The sequence below is a fragment of the Leishmania martiniquensis genome, chromosome 11, assembly GCF_017916325.1.
Source record: "Leishmania martiniquensis isolate LSCM1 chromosome 11, whole genome shotgun sequence".
In the NCBI taxonomy this organism is placed as follows: Eukaryota; Euglenozoa; class Kinetoplastea; order Trypanosomatida; family Trypanosomatidae; genus Leishmania; species Leishmania martiniquensis.
Genome location: NC_090146.1, coordinates 46545 through 58816, shown reverse-complemented (window position 1 = coordinate 58816; position 12272 = coordinate 46545). Strand labels below are relative to the sequence as shown.

Genomic DNA, 12272 nt, shown 5'->3' with positions numbered 1-12272 from the left:
TTGGTGGGCAGGCAGTCCATCATGGATAGCCGTATACGTCTGAGCTGAAAGAAGCACACCACTCTTTCACAGAGCGGCTGGGTACGGCAGCTCACAAGCGCATGCCACCCTCAGAAGCGCGCGCACTTGTATACAGAGTCGCACCGGTGCTGCCATGACGTTTTCTTTTGAGCCGCTTTTTCGCCGACGAAGCTCACGGGCGCCGGGACGTCGGCTCGACTCTGTGGGCGGTGCTCTCCCACCCGCGCCACACGGGCGCATCCTTGACAAGAGGACAGCCTTGCCCGTCTCGTCCGCAGAATGGTTTTCTGCAGCAGATGCACCGCCCTTCCTTACATTCAGCTTCTGCCGGCAGTGCCGTGGGCGCGTCAGGTGATAACTCGTTTGGCCCCTCGATACCGCTTGCGGCGCCACTAGATACCCGATCTCTGGTCAGCTGCCTCTTGCTCAGGTGGCCGCTGGTGAGCACGACGGCTTGGATGAACGCGGCAAGCTTCACAGCAAGCGGCAGCTTCGTCATGGCCAGCGCCGGCGGTACGCTTGTATGCGATATCAAACCTCTTTGACGCGCAGCAGGTGGGCTGTCGACTGGGCTCGTTGCTCGTCCAAAAGAGTACGCCTCGTCTGCCCTGGGAAACGCGTCCGTCGCCTGCCTGTATGATGAGTGCCACAGCGTGGTCGTCAGTGTCGGCAAGGCAGCGGTGAAAACCCTGCCAACTCTCCTCCTCTGCAGAAGCGCACCTCCGAGATGAGTGCGTGTGTGTGTGCGTGTTTGTGTGTGTTTTCGGGGAGGGAATGGGGCGCTGCACCCTTCAGCGTCGAGCTGCGCAGCACCACTGAGTAGATAGCGTCTGGTAAACCCAGGTCATGCAGCATATCTTCGCCCAGGGTACAAGCGCCCTGTGCTGCGCCCCCGGCAGAGAGGGAACCTCATTCGTCTTGTCGTCGAAGCGCAGCGGCGGCCTCGACAACCCTCAGCGGCTCGACTGGGTGCCGTTGGCACTGATCGCCGCAACGCAGCCTACGTGCGTGCAAACGGTGCCATTTCGGTTGGCAAGAGTCACCCAGGCCAGCGCCGCGATCCGCTGTAGCGTCGACAAGTACGTTGCGTCACAGTGGGCCCGACGCAGGCGCGCCGGCACCTCTTATTGGATACCCTCGCCACCGCTCAGCAGCACCTCCATGAGCCCCTGCTCGATGTGCGCCATGGCTTCCTTCAGCTTCCAGTGCGCTGCGGGGAAGTGTGAAGATGCTCTCGCCGTCTCCTCGCTCCTGAGCATCCGCATGTGTGGTGCGAACGCTATCTCCGCGTCCCCTTGCTGCGGTGCGGTACCGCAGTAGATGGTGGCTGTGGCGGCTTCGCACTCACAGCCTGGCCGGGAGGTGGCGGTAGAGAAGGAGAGGGGGGTATCCATGACGATTGCTGCTGCTCTGATATCAGTGGAATCGGTCTGTTCGCAGTCGGGGTGTGCACGGCGGCGGCACTCCGGTGTGCGTGCGTGCTTGCGCCGCGGTGCGTGGGGCTAAGGAAGGCCGCTGCACGGCTCTCGACACGAGGGGTGTGAGGAGGCGAGACTCGCCATGCGAAGAAGTAATCGGGAGTAAAGAGTGGCAATACGTCGCGCTGACCCCACCTTCTGCGTCGCATACACTGAGGAGCGGAGGCGCGAGGGTGTGGTGCCTTGCTGCGTGGCACCCCCTCTCCTTATCCTGAGCCTGTTGCCCAGCCCCCCCCTCCCCCCCGCGGAGACGCGCTGCAACATCCTCAGCTAGAGAGCGATCCTGGGCGCAAGTTGTGATCCGGGGTTGAAGCGTCGTCCTAACCGACGCACACGCGCTCATGCACGCATTCCCATTCTCCCCATCGTACGCGTAATCGCTTTGGGTGACTGCTGAGGCGCTGACATCTGTTGCTGCAAGTCGGCAGATGGCGCGCCAACACGCGCAAGGATACACTCAGGCGACGAAGGCCGCCTCGCCGCTCGCTGTTTCGCTTGTAGCAACAGAAGCGGGCTCGGCTGCGTGGGCCTCGCCAGAGCGGAGGAGGTGTTCTACGGCGCTCATGCGACTTGGATGAAACGGAAGCTCCAGTGAGCAGCACACTTGCTGAACCTGACGGCCAGAAGAAGGCGGGTAGAGCACCAGCACATCGCCCTCGGCACCCATGCGGCCTGTACGCCCTGCGCAGTGAACAAAGCACGCAGTCGACGGACATGCACCGTAGAGGATGACGTGAGTGATGCCGTTGACATGCAGTCCCCGGCTGCTGTTGAAGCTGCCTACCCCAACCATCAGTTTGCCCTCGTTCAGTCGAGAGAGGGTGCTGTTGTTCTTGACGTAGACGTCGCCGTGCTGCCGGACAACCTGGTGGGCACGCACATCCTCATACACGCTGCCGCCCCCGCGTGTGACGGTGCCAGAGGGTGCACGCTGCCGTGCCATTGCCAGTGGTTCCATGCGGTGCGACGCTGGGTTGTCTGGATCTCTGGAAGCCGCGGCGTTTGCTGAGGGGGCGCTTTGCGGCAGAGCGTGCAGGGCCCCAGCAATCGCCTTCGTGGGCGACAGCGCGCCTGGGGCGACGCGGCGGACCTCGCTTTCCACGTCCGCGGATGTGAGCAGCATGCACACCTCGGCGACGCGCTCGCCTTCAGTAAAGAGCAAGATGCGTGCGTCGGGCCGCTGCTTGCAGATCAGCTGAAGCGACAACACCAGACACCGCTCCAGCGGATACACCCTGGACGCCCCGAAGAAGTAAAACTGAATCGTTGGCGGAATTGTGTGCTCCACAAAGCTCGTCGTCAGCCGTACTGTACGGTCGTTTCGCGTCCACGCGTTCAGCATCTGTGCTGTGACACCGTCGACCGTCGCGCTGGCCGCTACCAGCTGTGCAGGCACCTCTTCTCGGCGATGACGGAAGAGGCGGTCCACGAGGTTGGCGCCGCTGAGTTGCTGTCGCCCGTATGTGAGGGTCGCATGGACGATCATGTCAGCCTCGTCCAGCACGACGCAGTCCACCTTCCGCCGCAGCTTTTCGCCAAGGATGGAGGGGCTTAGACGCAAAATATCAGCCACTCGCTGCGGCGTCCCAACCAGCACGTGAGGCTGTATGTTGTGCAGTTTGGCGAGCTGCGCCTCGAGAGGGATGCTGCCAATAGCCGCCTGCACCACCTGCGACGTGCATCCGCCGAAATGCCGCAGCCACTTGTCGTACTGCAGGGCCAGCTCCTCAGTGGGAACGAGAACAACGGTATGGAGGCGGTAGTTGAGCTGATCGCGAACGATGCGGTTGGCAATGGCCAACGCAATCCCAAAGCTCTTGCCTGTGCCCGTCTCTGAGTGCGCGATGACGTGCTTCCCTTTTAGCAGCAGCGGCACCAACGCACCTTGTAGCTCCGTCAGGCGATGAATGCGTAGCCGCTTGAGAGCTAAAACCAGTGGCGCAGTCAGCCCGGCCGCGCGCGGGGAGGTTTGCGCGTAGAAGAGCGGATGTGCTGCGTTGAGATTGCTGATGTCGGTGTGCTGTGAGGAGCTGAGCATTTGCGCGGCCCCGAGACGCAGCCGTGTCGGCGGGTGCCGCTGCGAGACGCCGACAGTGCTCGACCGCGGGGGGGGGGCGCCCTTTTTCATGTTCTTCACGTAGAAGTACCGCTGTGACACTGGCAGGTTGGCGGCGTGCCTCGCACCGGCATCCTGGTGAAGGTACGAGTCAAGCAGCTTCGCAGCCGACCCGCCGTACTCGACCCTTGCGCCGCGGAGGTACTTGAGTAGTGTCCGCCTGGAGTGGCGCTGCATCGTCGGGAACAACTTTTCTTCACTTCTGACAGGCGAGACAGCCATTTGTGCGACGATGGCGGTGAGGGCAGAAGGGGAAAGGCGAGATAGGGAGGAGGGCCATGAGAATGGGAGGAGCGGCGTGATCATAGGGAGGGGGCGCACACACGGCTCATCTGCGCGAGTGCCGTCCTCGATCGGCACCGTTGTGGATACCGTGCGGCCCACTTTCCACCCCTCTGCGGAAGAGAAGGAACCACAGACTCAATTCGTGATGCTAGCACGTGTACAGACATGCCGGTCACAGACACGCCCGCACTTTCCCCTTACTTTGTCTCAGCTCAGCTTCGCGTCTGGAGCCCCCTTTTAGTCCTTAGCGCAGGGCGCAACGAGAGAACGGCACACACACACACACAAATCGCCCCTGCCAACACGCCATACAGCCAATTCAGCAGGCTGCTGAACGAATATGCCGGCGCTATACCACTGACGGGCCGTGACGGATGCCCAACGCCATCTAGAAAGAGAGCGTGGGGTGGGTGAGGGAAGAGGGAAGAAGCAGAGAGTGGTGACGTGGCCAGTGGCGCACCGCATCGTGTAACAGACTTTCATGCAACCCCCCCCATCGCTGCCACCAGTGATGCGCATGAACGTGCATGCGTACACCGAGCCGCACGCACTGTGTGGACGCGACGCCCCTTACCCGCTGTTTCACGTCTGACCACCGACGCACCTGTGCGGCGTCATACCTGTGCTTCGCTCATCGCCCCCAGAAGCGGACGCCAGCGCCCTTCATCCTTTCACACTAAACGCCAGTGTGCGAGGCGCTGAGAATGGGGTTCATCCACAGCCCGTCGCCGAGGTGGTGGACATTTTCTATGCACGGCCCCTTATTCTTTTCCTTGATGTCCTCGGAGGACATGAGCATGATGCCCACCGCCACAGCATGCTCCTTGCCCTCCACGTAAACCGCAACCACCTCTCCCTCCGCCGTGCCATCCGCAACGACGCCGCCGGCAGAGGTGAGGCCTTGACACATGATGTTGGCGCCTGAGACGATGTAGCGGCATCCGCCAATGTCCACTTGATGCCCCTTGAGCATAAAGGGGTATCTGTGCAGCAGCTTCAGGTGCGGCAGGTACGGCCCTCCGTGGTGGTTGAAGAAGAGCACCTCTGGCTGGGAGCTGACGAGGGTGATGCAGTGCACCTGACCCTGGCAGCGGATTATGTAGATGTCTGATTTCTTGGGCAGAATCTCGTCCCAATACTCACCTAGCGCGGGGAACTGCTCCGCCAGCACTTCACGCACTTCCTTCTGCTCTTTATGGCTGCTGCTCGCGATCTGCGCCACGTTCTCGAGCGTGAACTTTTTGAAGAGATCTGCCGATGACGTCATGGCGAAGTTGCCGGCGCGTGCGGTATGATTCGTGCGCTGGATGGGCGCGGAATGGGGGTTCGCCTATGCGTACGGGCGTGAGACAGTGTGGCGATGCTGCCGTTGCGGCGTTGAGAAGGCACGTCAAACGAAAAAATGAACAAGCGGAGAGGCGGAAGTGAGATGGGGCGGGAAGAGGCGATGGGCGACGCGCACAATGATGTAAGAGCACCTGCATGAGAATGTCTACGCGCCTATCAGGCCACACGCACGCGGGCGTTCACCTCGTCTTCGATGCAGAGTAGCGGCGGTGACTCTCTTCCGATCATTACTGTGCCGCCTTCCGATTTGCATCTCTTGGGCTGGGCGTGGACTTGTTAACCACTGGGGCGTATGGCTTCTATGCAGCACATCGAAGGCGCGCGAGACCAGGAGTGCGCTATCCATCGATGCCGATTCTATACGCTGAGGGGCAGCGTGAGTGTGCCCACGGGGAGTGTGTGCGTACGGCAAGGAAGGCCGCGCAGCGAGGGGGAAGACGCTTTGGCCGCATGCAGGTAGCCGCTAACATCACCTCTCTTACTCGTTCCCGCGGCATGCGGATACGCTGAGGTTCATCTATGGTACCCTGCTCCTCCCGCCACCCTCTCCTCCTCCAAGAGCGCCTGCAGTTGCGCGCGTGTCTCTCGTAGCATCTGCGACGAGCCGTAGGAGCTGCCTTCGTTCACGTCAGAGCTCATAGAGAGGTGCGGGGTGAGGGAGTGGTGTGGGGATGGATGCGATGACACTGGAGGTGGAATCACGTCAGCCGCTGATGTCTGGGACTTGGTTGGACACACTGGAGGCGCCGAGGACGGCCTCGCGAGAACGCGAGAGCGTGTGTGGCCTACTTCCGTCGCGCCATATTCCTTGTCGTGGGAGCTTTGATAGGAGTCCGGTGGCGAGGCTGTTGAGGAGTTGTCCAACGGCAGGAGGCCCACGTCGACGTCTCGCTCATCTTCGCCAGCCGCTCGGGAGGCGACGCTGTGTCGCTCGTCACTGCGGGCGCCTAACGACGCTGGTCCGTCGCCGCGCTCACTGGTGGGCGGCGTCCGTAGAATGTCCGGCGAAAAGTTGGGCAAAGACCGCCGCGCCTTTGAGTCGCTATCGGGTACACTACACCCTGTTGTGGAGCGAAGCTGGGGCGATACGGAGGTCTGCAGAGCCGGCGCCAGCAGGTTCGAGTCGCTCATTGGCGGGGAGCCGGTCTTGGTGACGAGCCCATCGCTGGAGCTATGGGTGGGCGCAGGCACCGCTGCGGGAGCGGCGTTCTTCACAGTCGAGGATGCCGAAGCCGATGAGCATGGGGCAGGCTGCCCTTGGTGATCAGAAGTGGCACAGTTGGCGACCGACGTCACGACAGTTCTCATACCAGGCAGCAGCGTCTCCCCTTTCAGCTGCTGCTTGTGCGCCGCCAGCTCAGCAGCGAAGCTGGCAAGGGTGGTCTGCACCTCCGCCACCAACAGCTGTTGTGCCTTTGCGCTTTCCTGCATGCGTTGCTGCGTGGCGGCCCGCACAATCTCCTCGGCGTGCGCCGCCACCGCGCGGGAGTACGCTGCGACGTCCGTCCTGACGCTGGCGGTGAGCTCCTCGAAAAAGGTTCGAAGTTGCTCTTCTGTGACGCGTGGCGTAGATGCGGCCGCCAGGCCCGATTCCAGTTGGCTCGCACGCGGAGCCGCCGGCATCAACTCCCGCTCGCCTGCAACGCGCCTCTCATCGGTCGCCACTTCTGCAGCGCGGTGAGAGACATTGGCAGAGGCCCACGCCGGCAGCTTCTGCTCTTCGTGGATGATGTACCGCACCAAGGTGCGCCAATCCAGGAAATCTGGCGGGGGAGGATCAAGAGTGTCGCATGGTCGGGGAGTGTGAGCGTTTGCTCTGGCGGCGACCTCTGCTGATAGATTGCTGTCACCGTAGGAGGTGTCACTCGCCGGCGAGGTGCTGCCGTCTCTCTGAGCGCCCACGCCGTATGAGGGAAGTCGTGTGACGTCGAAGGCGGCCGTTGCCTTCTTGGCGCGGTGCGCTGTTTCGCACACGCGCCGGTCGCGAGCGGGAGACCTCCGTGGGCCCCAGGAGGGAGACGAACACGGTGCTGGCATCAACGGCGCCTGCGCGCACAATGCTCTTTCCAGCTTGGCCGCCAGCTGTGCATTGCGCCCCCGCTCGTGCCTTAGCTGGCGCTCCTGCAGCTTAATTGTCGCCTCCATCTGCAAGAGGGAGGTGCGAAGGTGTGCCGTGCCCAGCGAAAATACGTTCCGCTCCTTGCGCATGGAGGCCATCTCCCGCTCCACCTCGTGGTGGCGCTTCTCCAGGCTCTCCAACTGCTGGACCAACACCCCCTTCTCGGCCTGCGTGGACTGCAGTTCGTGCACCTTCTCCTTCAGAATATTCTGTGACCACAGCGAAAACTGAAGACAGGCTTGAAGTACCTGTACAAGCTGAAGGATGTCGGTGTCGTTGTGCTCGCGTATTTCCTTTAGGGAGATACCGCAGTCGGAGAGAGCGGAAAGTAGGGTCGCCATGAGGGGGAGGCTGGGCGGCTCGTGGCGCAGCTCAGGGATGCTGACGTGGCGCACATGCGGCCATGGCAGTGGGTTGTTGAGGGCCGTCACGTAACGAAACTGCTGCAGGGCGTGGGCCAATGCAGAGGCCATTGCCAAGGTGACTGTGCTGAGGGCAATCGAGACAGCGGTGATGGCCGTCGAAGGAAGGGCTGAGCAAACAGAAGCGGTGTCGAGAAGTCGCTATGGGCGATGGAGAGCGTGCCGGTGTCCGCTGAACCGCTGCAGGAGTGTGCATTCGCCAAGCGCTGCCATCACGGCGGGGCAGCCGCCGGATGGGGGAATTGTGCAGGTGAGGGAGAACGAAGGAGACCGGAGGTACCAAGGGTGAGACGACAGGGTGCTTTCCTGTTGGCGTGTGTACGTGCTTCCCGTGATAGACCTCTCGGCACCTGTGCGAGCGGGGCACTTGGCTGGGTCACGTGAGCAGTACATGCATGCCACGCTGTTCAAAGGCAGCCGAGAGAAGAGCGACGTCGAGGGAGGAGACTCGCTCTTACTTTTCCTCTTCGCTCTTCCCGCACGCCGAGCGGAGCCAACGGGGGTAGAGGCGGGGGTGGCGGACGCAGCGCATTGGCAAGAAGAGAAGAGGCAACTGAACATCAAAGAAGTGCAGCAAGAGAAGCCAAGAATGAACGTCAACACAGACGTGAACTATTAACTCGATGAGTGCATATGTGCGGGGACATCGGCGGCGACAACCTCAACGAGGGGACATCGAGAGAGGCAAAAAAACGTTGTGGGGAAGCACCGCAACGCCGACGGCTTGCACGACCTGCGAAGGACAGGACGGGAGGGCGCGGATGACGAGGAGACAGACGAATATGACGGTGCACGCCCACGTGAGAGCGAATAGGCGGCAGCGGAATCAAAGCAGCTGCGGCAACTATGGCGGCTACATCCCCTTCCCAAAGACGCTGGCCCTCGCGACGACGCCCTTGCCCATCGCTTGGAAACTCTTCGCCACAGCTTTGCCGGCGCCTTCGATGCCGGCTAAGATCTGTGGTTGGCTCGCCTTTTCCGCGTTGTACGTCTCCTCCTTTGCATCCATTATTTGGCGCACCTCCTGCACTGCCACCGCCGCATTGAGCGGGAAGCGCTTGGCCCCGCTGATACCCGGCAGAAGTTCACCAAGGCGACGCTGCCACAGAGGGACGCCGATGGAGCACTGCTTCTCGTACTCCTCGATGACGTCTCTCCATATACTAAAGTCACGCGCACCCTCTTGATAGGCGTTTGTGATGGCGGTGTGCAAACTTGTTTGCATGAGCACACCTGCTCGCGTGACTGCTGTCCCCACTACACTGCGCACGACGGTGCTCTGCAGTACAGAGCTCAGCTTTGGAATCATCGTGAGGATGTACTCCATGCACGATGCGAAGGTCTCACCCTCGGCCGCTTTGTTCTGCCTGCGCGCCTCCACCTGCGCCTTCCAGTACGACAAGCACTCGATCGACTTCAGTCGGTCCTCCACCTCGCTCATGAACGCTGAGAGCAGCCGCTCGATTCCCAGCTGCAGAGGCTTGGAGAAGAACTTGACACAGTGCGCCATCAGCTTTGGCGCCTCCATCGTCTGCGTCTTTTCTCGCTCGTATTCGCACTGCCAGTGAAGCATGTATTGCTGTTCTGCACACGACATGAGCACCGGCATCATGGAGCAGCTGGTCACGAAAACCGCGAGCTGCATCACGGCTCGCGCGCCGATGGTCATGAGTTGACCCTGCATTGACTCGGCCACTGTGCGGAAGAGGACGGTCAGGTACTTCAGCAGCATCTCATCCACGTTGTTCAGCTCCGACTGCATCACGGCGGTGGACGTGTCGGTGATGATGGTGGAGTAGCACTGAGCGAGGAAGCCAAGAACGCACTCACCGGTGCGCGGCACAAGAGCGCTGTAGGGCAGCGTTTGGACGCCGCCCGTGTAGGCGTTTGGGATGCTCAGCTCGAGGGATGTGCATCTGTGGAAGTTGAAACGCGTGACGAGGCTTGCAAACTGCGCGGCATCTGCAGCGACGGCAGGGGCGAAGGTATCGCTCATAATGAGCTGCATGCAATCCACGCAGGCCTGCTGCAGCCATGAACTGATCAGCTGGTCGCTCGCCGTCTCCATTACGCGCAAGAGGGGCAGGTTGTTGAGCTCGACACACTTCACGTTGTCGGCGGCACAGCGGATAAGCGACTGCAGTACCTGGACTTGTTGCACAGCTTCACTTGTCCCGTTGGCATCCGCCAGTAGGACCTGCAGCACCTTCAGCGCGTGCTCAGCAATCTTGGCAGAGAGCACGGCCCACATCTGAATAATCTCAGCTCGGGAGCGGAGGTGCGGCGAGGTGGCGCAGTAAACAATGTCCTCGATTAGCATGAACCCCATGGCGGTGGCGCAGTACTGGCGGAACTTGCTGAGCACTTCGGCAGGCGACAGGCTCGCCAGCATTAGTGGATACTCGAGCAGATCGGTGCGTGCCTGCTGCCAGCGTCCCTCAGCGTAGTACTTATCGAGGTATTCCGCGCGATGCAGCTCCATGAAGACCGCTTGGATGCTGGCGCCGTTCGAGACCGCAGTAATCGCCTCCGCCTCAGTAAACGGCGCCAGCTCCAACCGCGCAGGTACGAACTCCTCGTTCAGCCACCACTGTCCACTTGCCTCAGACATGACGAGGTGCGGGGAAAGTCTGCCGGCGGTCACCGTGCCCTGCCACTCCATCGTGGCCTTCCCAATGGGGTATGCCTTGTCCCGAAGGACGCGCAACCAGCTGTTGAGGTGCTGCACGGCGTAGCTGAAGACATCCTGCGTCAGTGCCGGGACGCGGACATGAAGCACATAATCACCGATGGCGTACTCGCTAAGGGGCGCGGCGAGGCGAATCAGCTCGCGCAGCGTGGCCACAGCCCCAACGAGCTGCTGGCGCTGCGTCTGCGTTTCCGCCGTCTCGAGATACTCGGCGACGGCAATGGCTTTGGACAGAAGGCTGCGCACGTGCTGCAGATTGTCGCGGGTGCTCCGTGACAAGAGGAGGTTAGAGGTAACCTTCTTCATGTTCAAGACCGCGGCACGCACAAGGGTGGTGGCGCCGCTGAGCTCCTCGCCTACCAGCTCGGCGTCCCGCTCAGAGATGCTCACGCACTGCTGCGTGGCGTGGATGAGGGCTGGGTAGTGGTGCTCGCACAGCGTCTCCACTTGGCCTTCATTTTCTTTGATAAAGGCGCCCAAGTCCCTCAGCAGATCCTCCTCCTCATGCCGCATGTACGCAGTCTTGAGCGTCGAGTAGTCGGCGAACTCGCCGTCCACGAGAGAGGTGATGGCGATGTAGCGCGATGGGGCCATGTTCAGCACCCCTTCACAGCCCTTTTTTTTGAGCGCCCCGTCGCCCTGCTGAGCCGCTGCACGAGCGGCTGCCGAGGCAAACGCCATAGACATGGACGTGCCGCCGCCGTCACCATCGTCGCTATCAGAAGAACCACCGGAACGAGCGTCGTCATCGTTATCGCCAAGTTGGTGGCTGCCGCCAAGAGCAATGCCGCGCTCCTGCTGCTCCAGCAGCGCCGCCGTGCGCTGTGCACTTTCCACGAGACACATAATACGCTCCTGTACTTCTGCCGCCTTCAGCGCCGATTTGGTCTCCAGCGTGACCCTACTGAACTCATTGAGGGCGGCATCTGTCGTCTCCTTATGCGACTGTGGCGTGGCTTTGATAGCGCGGGGGTCCAGCGACGTGAGTGTGACCCTGTTCGACTGCGCTGCCACAGACAGCTGGCGATTTGCCCACACCGCGTACAGCTTGAAGCCTTTACTCTTAATCATGTAGGTGTAGTACTTGGTGCTGAACAGGAAGACGTAGCGCCGGCCGCCTCGGCGCTCGATGACAAGGGGGTCCTCAGAGGAGAAGAGAACGCGAGGGGCATCGCAGTGGTCGCGTAGCACTTTGTAGATGCGACGGTCTTTCTTGGTGGGCGCCGCATCCTCCATTGTGCAGTGAGAGGACGAGGCGCACACCCCAAGGAGGGGGAGGAAGAGGAGGGGAGGGGGCCTGGATGGGCCTAAGGTGGTGGTGCAAGGAAAGCCGAGGTGTACGAAGCCAGCGACCACCACCTACTCTTCGCATTAGCGGCCGAGTGGCTTACTTAGAACGGGTGATTGGCAAACAAGGGGGGAGGAGAGGGGAGGAGAGGGGAGGGGAGGGCGATGCACATACAGATAGCAGAGGCGTGCTCACATGCATGAAGGCTCTCATGGAGCGGCATGATGTGTCACCGGGCGACTGACGGGCTTCGATGTGGGGTAGCGGTTGAAGAGGGAGGACAGGGGTTGATGGTCGGATAATGGAAAGGGTGTGTGTGCTTTTCGTCCTTCGTGGGCTCTCTACGAAAACATCTCGGAAGAAATGTGGCCGGATGGGGAGGACAAAAGTTAAAGCTTGGCGGGGAGAAGTTCGTGTGTCTGTGTGTGTGTGTGTGTCGGAGCGGTGGCGAGTAAGGCCACCGCATCGCCGCTGCCTCCGACCTGCACACGAGCAGAGGACTCAATC

The 12272-nt window shown here is 61.4% G+C and overlaps 4 protein-coding genes across 4 annotated transcripts; all 4 read right to left on the bottom strand.

Moving 5' to 3' along the window:
• Nucleotides 1–1956: 1956 nt before the first annotated feature.
• On the bottom strand, nucleotides 1957–3837 carry LSCM1_06529 (uncharacterized protein; the record flags this gene model as incomplete). Its single annotated transcript, XM_067323949.1, has 1 exon — nucleotides 1957–3837. The coding sequence occupies one exon, from the start codon at nucleotides 3835–3837 to the stop codon at nucleotides 1957–1959; it is 1881 nt and encodes a 626-aa protein (XP_067180490.1).
• Nucleotides 3838–4576: 739 nt separating this feature from the next.
• Nucleotides 4577–5167, bottom strand: LSCM1_06528 (uncharacterized protein; the record flags this gene model as incomplete). Its single annotated transcript, XM_067323948.1, has 1 exon — nucleotides 4577–5167. One exon carries the CDS (start codon nucleotides 5165–5167, stop codon nucleotides 4577–4579), a length of 591 nt encoding a protein of 196 aa, XP_067180489.1.
• Nucleotides 5168–5760: 593 nt separating this feature from the next.
• Nucleotides 5761–7839, bottom strand: LSCM1_06527 (uncharacterized protein; the record flags this gene model as incomplete). Its single annotated transcript, XM_067323947.1, has 1 exon — nucleotides 5761–7839. The coding sequence occupies one exon, from the start codon at nucleotides 7837–7839 to the stop codon at nucleotides 5761–5763; it is 2079 nt and encodes a 692-aa protein (XP_067180488.1).
• Nucleotides 7840–8641: 802 nt separating this feature from the next.
• On the bottom strand, nucleotides 8642–11713 carry LSCM1_06526 (uncharacterized protein; the record flags this gene model as incomplete). Its single annotated transcript, XM_067323946.1, has 1 exon — nucleotides 8642–11713. One exon carries the CDS (start codon nucleotides 11711–11713, stop codon nucleotides 8642–8644), a length of 3072 nt encoding a protein of 1023 aa, XP_067180487.1.
• Nucleotides 11714–12272: the final 559 nt, after the last annotated feature.